A 9,139-nucleotide genomic window follows, 5' to 3' on the forward strand; every position below is an offset into this window, starting at 1 on the left:
AAGGAAGTTTTATAATGAGGTGAACCAGAACGTTCCTTGTTACTGAGATGTATTGCAGGGGTGTTGCATGATTGTATTGTATAGATGAAATTCATATTTCCCTCAAAAAGAGGACCCATAGCAACCACTTAGAACAGGGCAACAATGAAGGCCATGCAAAATTGCATTTACAATTAAGTCCTATGCCAGCGTGTCAACTGTTTAAAGCTATTTTATCTTTGCCAAGTTAAATATACATTTCAATAGTCTCATCAAGCTCTCACAGTATCAGCTGAAAATATTCAATCTAGTGTGAAATTTCCTTGTCTCTACTAAATGGCTTGCAGCCATTAAATGGGAGGGGATATTTTTCTCACTGCTAATGACCTGGCCCCAAAGCCAGCCCACTGAGGGTTATTTACTGCCCAGATGCTTGGCCTCAAAATGAGTGGTGAAGCCAGTGGGAGCTGCCTCTCAGTCTTGACTCCATGATTAAATAAGACTGATCCTTTTGACATTGACTCAGTGACTGCAGATGCTATTACCTCCTTTAAAAGATGATACCCTCTTCATTATTACAAAATCACAGCTGATTAGCAACAAATTACCAGCACGGAGGTGAAAGAAAGGTCTGAAGGATGGGAATTTTTATGCAACTTTATAAACTGCATACCTTTGCGTACAGCATGCTATATAATGCATTAGTTTGTATGGTCTCAACGTAAATTGATTACATGGTTAGTAGCAATCAAACATCCACTGCTTTTCTATGAAGCACAACAAACAATGTAAAACACAAATTAATATTCTGGCCACACGCGCAATGCTGAAACATTAAAACATTTTGCTTTATATGAATGAGCCTCTGTGTTGTTTTATTAAATTTAAAGACGTCTTCATATTTACAATGGATAGCCATTCAAAATAAACAAAATAAGCAGAAGTATATAAAATGTATGAAAGAAGACTATATTTTAAAGAAGTGGGGGACTATAACTGTGATATGCATATTTTTATATTATAAATGTAAAAACTTAAATCCTTCCAAAATGCTAACCCACAAGCAGAGAAACTTACGTAAATGGCAGTGTCCTTGAGAAGAAAGATAAATACTGTACTTTTAGTCTAGTTACAACTGCACCTTATTAATTTCACCATTAAGCATTTAAATAGCAACAGTGTCATTATACTTTTTACTGATTGTTTGCTTATCTTACATGGTCTCCCTACTGTAAGCCTTGTTTGCTTTGAAGAGCCCTTTTATCATTTGGATACGGTTTCAATTTAAGGGGCAATGTAACCAGTCTTCTTGAGCCAGAGAACTCCACACCCCTCCTCCTTGGAAGATTAATCCTGAATGCATTATGTCCAGACTGACAAGTCAAGTGCAAGATTAACCTCACCCTCAATTTTTTGTCCCCTGCTTCCTGATAATGCTCATTTACATAAACAGATGATCCCAGATAAAAATTTCCATTAGAGAGAGGTGAAATGGATCAATTTTCTCTGCCAAGATAAATCTTACATTGTAAACCGACAGGGTCATCACACAAGCCACATTTCAGAAATAATGTATTTAAAATTCAGCCGATAGCGGTCATTTTCAGCTTTCCAATTACCTTTAAGACAAACTTATTCTGCAGACAATACAACACATTACTGCACAATATGATAGAGTCTATAAAGATCACAGCACTTGATGAGAGGTTAGACATAGCTCAGTCTATTCAGAAGAATGTCAACACCTTGTGGTTACCAGTAAGTGTGACATGCAAATGTGCTATTACTCACAGTCAAAATATATTAAGACTCTCTTCAAAAAATATAGATTTTTTTTCTGATTGACAGGGCAGCAATCTGATGTTTTCTATATAGAATACAGTAAATCAGTTTTTTTAACCACAATCATAGAGTAACTTAGACCTTGAAACTTCCATAAGTTAATAAAAACTAAGAGAGGGGGACATTTCTAATGTTGAACAGATCTGAATGTCAGGGTATGGCTTCTTTTAAGTCCAAACTGAAAGAGAATTACGATAATTTATAATTACACATGATTTAAACATAGTGGAAACAATATCACAGATCAATTCCAAGTCAATAATATGCACCCCCTTCTGTCATTTGTGAAACATTCCCAAAAGCCATGAGTGCCCATAACAGAACCCAGAGGATAGATAATTGATATGGTAAAAAGGCCCAAAAAAATGAACTATGGGGAATGCCATAAGAGATCACACAAGCTGATGCAGAGTCACTCTGTGTCAACTGATAAAAGGCAAGCTACACTTTGTTACTTTTTGCAAGCATTAAGCTTTTTTTATGTAAAAACCATCAAATTCATAGAGGAACTATAATTTTTGTTTGCTTCCTTTCTGATATTGTTACATTTAAAATTCATACTTTTACATCTAGTATGAAATTCGTGGCAGTTTTTTGCCCTTTCAAGCTATGCCCTGCACCACTCCCTCAAGATACCAATAATTTAGGACTTCGGGACTAATTTAGGGCTAGGAAAAAAACACTTCTATTCATAGTTCTCTAATGAATAACATAAATCAAAATGTTTATCCATAAAATTTCAATAACTTCTTATTTAATTAGATTTCTGATGATTTGCAGGTCCCCAGGAATATAAGGACACAAAGGGTACACCTTGGAGAAGATGCCAAACCCTCTCGGATAACATGAAAAATACCTTAACAAATAATAGTTTAATGACGGACTAAAACCGAGCAGATACCGTCTTCAACAGTTTACTGACAAAATACATAATCACACACAGAGATGCAGTGACACCTGCAGGAGAAGCGTGCGCCCTACTCATATTCAGCTGTCAACAGCAGCTATGTAAATTAAAAAAAATACTCATTGGTGGGGATTCAATATTATTCAAGCAGTAATGATGTGAAGAGTGAATTGTCAGTTAAACAGAAATTGAAAGACCTTAAAAAAAACACATTTCACAGGATTAACTTACATATTTAGTGCGTAGAATTATAATAACGTGGGCCTCACATATACAAGAAGTGCGGTTTTGCTCATTCCTTTTGCTTACTTGGAGTATAACTTACATTTCAATAAATATCATTGAAAAATCTGAAACACGAGTTAGTTTTCTTATTGTGCAAATAAATGCATGTTGAAAAATAAATGGACTATTTTCTAGTTTCTGTGTGGGTTGAATTTTTATAAGGTGGATTTATTGTGCATATTATTCAAAACACAACTGACTTAAATGCTTAGTTATCTTATTACAACAGTGACAGAACAAAAGAGTTATTGTTGAATAATAATTTTAAAAACAGCAACATTAATAATTATATTACAAGGAAACGATAATTTTAAGAGTCCTCAGATGTATTGGCAGGAAATTCAGAGCTCACCTGCTTATAATGGTTAAACAATACCTTAATTTTATTTAAATTCTAAACCGTACTTTTACTCGAGTTGTTTTATTCACTCCAAAACAAAAACGCAATTTGAGACAATCACCATTGCATGGAAATGGGACATCCCCCAAGCACACCTGAAATTGCCAAGAATGATGTCCAATTTTATCTGACAACCATAGACATTGGAACATAAATAAATATCACGTCGTCAACGTAAACTTTCCGCGTATCAATAATTTTCCGCCATTATTTCAACATCAGTGGGCTTAATATACCCGAGAAGCAGTTGCTTAAGTGCCATTCATTGACAGTTTGCGAAGTGTAAAGTAAGAACACTGAGTATCGTGTTTTTTAAAACTGAATGAAATGCGTACGTATTACTGCTGAAAGTGAGAAAAGTTGTCTATTTCTTTTCACTCATACTTCGAAAAATGCAGTATGAAAGATTATTTCTGGTCATGCAGTATCGCGGGCACCACGGGGTCCTGACGCGAGCACGTCGCCGTTTGTCTGGACGAATCCGGTGGCCGACGATGACGCTTAGGTATTTTGAAGTTGTTGATTTGGACCTTAATAGTTCATCTTATTGTTAATAATTTTATATAGTCACAAATTGAAATGACACAATAAAAGAAATATTATGGAACTACGGTGATTTTCATTTTCAAAGGTATAAGATTATTTTTTTTTGTATGCTAAGGAAAATATATGACAATGTTAGTGGTAACTATTGTTCGAATGGTAGCTAAATATGCAATCGCCTGATAAAACGACGGAAATATCGTAGCAGCAATAAAGAATGTAAAATTGTTGTATAATGATATATTTCCAAAAATGGAACCGTTTTCTGTAGTTGTCTTGCTAGCCGGATTGCTGAGCCGACTGTGTTTTTGCGACACGTGCTGAAATGACACGCTCTTAAATCATGGTTACTTATATATAGCAAGCTTTTTATTCTGATTTTAGGAACTTATTACAATTCAACTCGTTCATAAAGCCAGACTTCCGCATTATTAATTGTACAATATGTACTTGTCCTACGGATATAAAACGGATTATGGAACTGGCTTTTTAATTTAATGAAGTTGTTGTACTTCCAGTTTATTCGTTTGACGCAGTGACAACAGATGACTCCACCATGCCTCAAAAGATTTTAAAAAGTGCCCATTACATAGAGTTAGGAAGCTACCAGTACTGGCCAGTTCTTGTACCAAGAGGGATCCGGTTGTACACATACGAACAGATTCCAGTCTTCCTGAAAGAAAATCCATACATCACCGATGGGTACAGAGCTCACTTACCCTCCAGTCTGTGTATTAGAAGGTGAGCTTTGATAATCCTGTCTTCGTACATAAGGCCTTTTAGTCAAAATGCTACTACTTTTGTTGATAAAATGTACGCAGTATTTATTATGTAAATATATCCACGTGATGCTGTCACCTAAGCTGCACAGATAATGAAAGGTTTATCTAAACTTGTATGCCAAGAATTGCTATTTTGTAAAGTATAACGAATTATGTACATTGTCCACGATGAAGTTGCAGATAATGTTTTGTGCAAGTGTTTTGAAATGAATGTAGACTATGATGTGTCATTTGCTAGATAGAGCTAATTGTGCAATTTTGCTGCCAGTCTTTTCATTCTGTCCAACGAGACGGTGAATATTTGGAGCCACCTGCTGGGATTCCTCCTGTTTTTCTTGTTGGGTGTCTATGACATGTCAGCAGTGCTGCCGGGTGCAGGGGCTTCAAGAGAAGATTATGTCATCTACTCCATAGGGCTTTTTTGCTTTCAGGTGTGTAGCACTCTTATTTTGTAAAGCTTTGCTCGCTATCTCAAGAGAAACGCTTGCAGTTTGTAACGTGAACAGTTGATTCAACTGTTTCCTATTATGGTCCTCACAAGTAGCTCAAACACTTACTGTGTAATCTGTGTTAGTTTTTAAGGAAAGTTAAGCTCTGAATGTCTGGGCTGGGGAAGTGCACATAAGAAGGAAAAACTCTCTGCAGTTGCTTTGCATTTTACATTTATCGTGTCTTTTTATGTTTGATTATAAAAATATAAAAATACTGTGCAGAACCTGGGGTTTCAGTTACTTTAATGACCTTGACTCTAGAGTCAGATGCTCCCGGATTTGACCTGGATTTTGCTGATTTCATGGTGCCACTGGTGTGCTCTGGCTCACAAAGCCTTTGTATCCTTGTACTCAGGTATGCATGTTGTGCTCAGTGGGCTATCACTTGTTCTGCTGCCATCGCTCAGAGAAAACCAGTCGACGTTGGATGGCTCTTGACTACGCCGGAATCTCCATTGGGATCCTTGGCTGCTATGTTCCGGGGGTCTTCTATGCTTTTTACTGCAATGATGTACGTTAATCTCTTAATGTTAGTGTAAATACAAAGATGTCATTACCACTTGTTGAAGATGAATAGGTGGAAGTCATAAGTATATAATACTAGCTGGTATGAGGGCTGATCTTCAGAAAAGTTTTTTTTTACATGCATTTCTCAGTGGAGGGGCTGTCAGTCTTCTTGAGCCACAGTTCGCTGCTATTCGGTGTGTTTTTATTTAGGTTGGTAATAAACTGTGGATTTACCTTATTCATCCCACATGCTCTGGAGTGAATGCTGCACATTTATCTTCCTCAAGCTAATAAATAAATGGCATGTCTGTCCACCCTCAGTACTGGCGGCAGGTCTACCTGGTGACCGTGCTAGCCATGATCCTGGCGGTGTTCTTCGCCCAGATCCACCCACACTACCTGTCCCAGGAGTGGCACCGGCTGCGCTCCATCATGTTCTGCTCCGTGGCCGGGTACGGTGTGATCCCCGCCGCCCACTGGGTGTGGCTGAACGGGGGCTTCAGTGCCGTCATCGTACAGGTAAGGCCACGGTTCCTCATGTGCTTCTCCGGAGCTTACAGGTAAGAGATGCCATTTGCAGGAGCCTTAACGTTGCTGTTCTTGCCAGGTGTTTGTGCCCCGTGTTCTGGTGATGTACCTGATCGCCGCAGCAGCCTTTCTCTTTTACATCACAAAAGTCCCTGAACGCTACTTCCCAGGTAGGCACACCATCCGTCTGCCCTTACTTCTGTCATCCATCCATCCATTAATCCATCCCTTTCTCTTCCTTCCTTCCTTCCTTCCTTCCTTCCTTCCTTCTTTCTCCCATCCCATCCCCCCCCCCTTCTCTTCTCCCCTGCCGGGATGATTTAGACTGCATCCAGTAATGTTTGTGTTATGAAATTATTACTTTCAAATATTTTTCATAAATACTGCATGTAATTTCAGTAATGGACTCTTTTTTAATATCTCTTAACATCCATAACTGCTTGTCCAATGTTTTGCTAATAATTAAATTGTTGCATAAAGGGATTCTTTACCAGTATTAAGGCAGCACTCAGTAGCCATAGCAGCTGCACTGTTAAGTACAAACTATGGTGCTGTCTATGCATGCAGGGCAGCTGAACTACCTGGGTGCCAGCCATCAAGTGTGGCACGTCTTGGTGGTGTTGATGTTCTACTGGTGGCACCAGACCGCCGTGTACATAATGCACTACCGGCACAGTGAGCCCTGTCCAGACTACCCAATGCAAGGGTAGAGCCACAGAAGCTGCCTGTCACTCTTTCTGCAGACCGACATCTACCACTTACGACCCGTCGTGGTTGCAGGGGCTTTGCACAATCAGATCCCTCATCTGTGAAGTCTTCTGGGTAGATTCTCCTGTTCTACAACCAGAATAATTCTGGTAATTTGGTTTAAAGCCAGTTTAATGTAAAAAATAAACCTATTTCTGAAACATCTATCAGACCAGGTAATAATCAGAGGGCATATGGGTGCTTACTCCTTAATTACTCACTAGACAGCATACAAAGTCAGTGCAGTATTGGCATCACTTCTGAAGTCAAGCATCCGGATATGTGTCTTAAAGATTCTGTGTGGTTTTCCTGCTATTTCCTTCAGGAATAATTCTATAGATGAAGTTTAGTGGCCTAGATTAGAAAACATAAATAGGGCATGTGGATTTTTTTTTGTTTGTTTTAGTTGAATTTGTGTATCTGTGCATAAGCACTCTTGTGCTCACCTTGTGTAACTCCTAGTCGTGTGTTATATCTAAATGACTCCTGTAATTTAAAGATATGTAGCAATCATTAGGCATTATGGCAGACTTTCTTACACATTTTTATTGATACACAAGGACTTTGAAGGGTTTTCTTGTTTGTTGAAATATCTTTCCTACTGATATAAAACCACATAATGCAAAAATTTAATGTGTCTATATGCACTGTAGTAATTCTATATGTGCTTGTCAGTAAGTACTACAGACTTTGGACAGGCAACGTAAACTTGAACATATTTATGTCCTGTTTTTTGTGGTACATTAATATTGAGCCTGAAGCTCTGTTTTAAATTTTGCTACACTCTGCCTTATTCTCTATATGGTTAGCTAAAAATAAAACTGTACATATACGCAGTAATGTTTTGTTTACATTTTGTTCTTATTACATTGACGCCCTGGAAACTACATTTTAGAGCGTTCTAGAAGGCTGCCTATCTATTTGAACATATGAAGGGTTATGTGCAATTTTATATACAACATCATGTTAATTTTTTCCGATATGGTCTTGACAAACTGCTGTATTGTTTTTTTCCCCCTAACATTATATTGTGGTCATGCATTTGTTTAAATTTTGAGTTTGTCATTCTGTTATCTGTCAGTCGCCTTTTATTCTAGGTGGTCATGGAATAAGGTTTGTAAAGGTTCATTCTATGTTTAAGATTTATGGTGACTCCAGCGTATGGGAAAATGTTAGTATCAGCATATTAGGTCAACTATGAATGGTTTTGCAGTGGAACTGTTTTAAGATGTCATTATTGCCTACTTTTTGTGACATGTTAAGATGTGTGAATTTTTGTCTTTTGGATGGTTTTGGGATATTTTACCTAAATTATTCTCATTTGCTGATGTCAGGTAGAACTTGATATGTGTAAGTGTGGAAGGTGCTTTGGTAAATGTATTCACTTGTGTCAGAAGCACTGCTGACAAATGGTCAGCTGCTAGGCTTTTACCTTTGACTGCAGTCATTACATGTTTTACTCTTTTATAATCTATCCTGAATTACTATCCTCTATAACATCAGTTCAAAACATGAACAAGTATGTACATAAGTAGCTGCTTTTTTTTCTTATGAATGATTATGTAAAATTTCCATCAGTTTGAGAACCATTTGAGATTTGATGCTGATAATTCACCCTAAATTCTTGTTTTGATTAGTAGTTGCATATGGAAGTTTATGTGCTGAAACAACTCTCAACTTTCATTTACAATTGTGGTTTCAAATTTGACACTCAATAAAATTGCCACATTGTTCTTGTGTAATGTTTTCTCTTTTATTAATTTAAATGACATCATTTAAATTGAACAATTACAGATGAACAGCCTGGTGTAGATCAGGGTTCCCCAATTTTGGTCTTTGAGGGCCAGAATCCAGCCTAGATTTCCCTGTTCGAACACTCCAACTGAACCAGGTAATTAGCTTGATTATACCTCCCTGTATCTCTGTATCTCTCTCTGATGATGTTTTATGTATCACAACACATCCACATAAAGTGCTTTGGGACAACTCTGTTGTGAAAGGCGCTATATAAAAATGAATTCAGTTGAAATTGAATTAGGATGTATGTCAACAGGGAATTCTGCAAACTGTTGGACTCTGGCCCCTCAGGATAAGAATTGAGGAATGTCAGCTGTTTTGTTATTGTAAA

The 9,139-nt window shown here is 37.5% G+C and overlaps 1 protein-coding gene across 3 annotated transcripts; it reads left to right on the forward strand.

Annotated features, from left to right (window-relative positions):
- Positions 1 to 3,820: 3,820 nt before the first annotated feature.
- Positions 3,821 to 8,753, forward strand: paqr3a (progestin and adipoQ receptor family member IIIa). 3 transcript variants are annotated; one of them, XM_023823408.2, is made up of 7 exons: positions 3,821 to 3,918; positions 4,475 to 4,697; positions 5,007 to 5,169; positions 5,585 to 5,740; positions 6,058 to 6,255; positions 6,344 to 6,434; positions 6,832 to 8,753. In XM_023823408.2, exons 2-7 carry the CDS (start codon positions 4,513 to 4,515, stop codon positions 6,972 to 6,974), a joined length of 936 nt encoding a protein of 311 aa, XP_023679176.2. In that variant the 5' UTR covers positions 3,821 to 3,918; positions 4,475 to 4,512; the 3' UTR covers positions 6,975 to 8,753. The 3 variants fall into 3 exon arrangements, with proteins under 3 accessions (XP_023679176.2, XP_023679174.2, XP_023679177.2); XM_023823406.2 differs by having other exon boundaries at positions 3,868 to 4,044; XM_023823409.2 differs by lacking the exon at positions 6,832 to 8,753 and adding an exon at positions 6,589 to 6,817 and having other exon boundaries at positions 3,868 to 4,044.
- Positions 8,754 to 9,139: the final 386 nt, after the last annotated feature.

The sequence above is a fragment of the Paramormyrops kingsleyae genome, chromosome 7, assembly GCF_048594095.1.
Source record: "Paramormyrops kingsleyae isolate MSU_618 chromosome 7, PKINGS_0.4, whole genome shotgun sequence".
Taxonomy (NCBI): Eukaryota; Metazoa; Chordata; class Actinopteri; order Osteoglossiformes; family Mormyridae; genus Paramormyrops; species Paramormyrops kingsleyae.

Excerpts from the sequence above, each read along its gene's own strand:
- paqr3a (XM_023823408.2), top strand. The coding sequence starts at position 4,513 with ATGCCTCAAAAGATTTTAAAAAGTGCCCATTACATAGAGTTAGGAAGC. Across the intron at positions 6,256-6,343 it reads TCAGTGCCGTCATCGTACAG|GTGTTTGTGCCCCGTGTTCT; the intron begins GTAAGGCCACGG and ends TGTTCTTGCCAG. Across the intron at positions 6,435-6,831 it reads CCCTGAACGCTACTTCCCAG|GGCAGCTGAACTACCTGGGT; the intron begins GTAGGCACACCA and ends CTATGCATGCAG.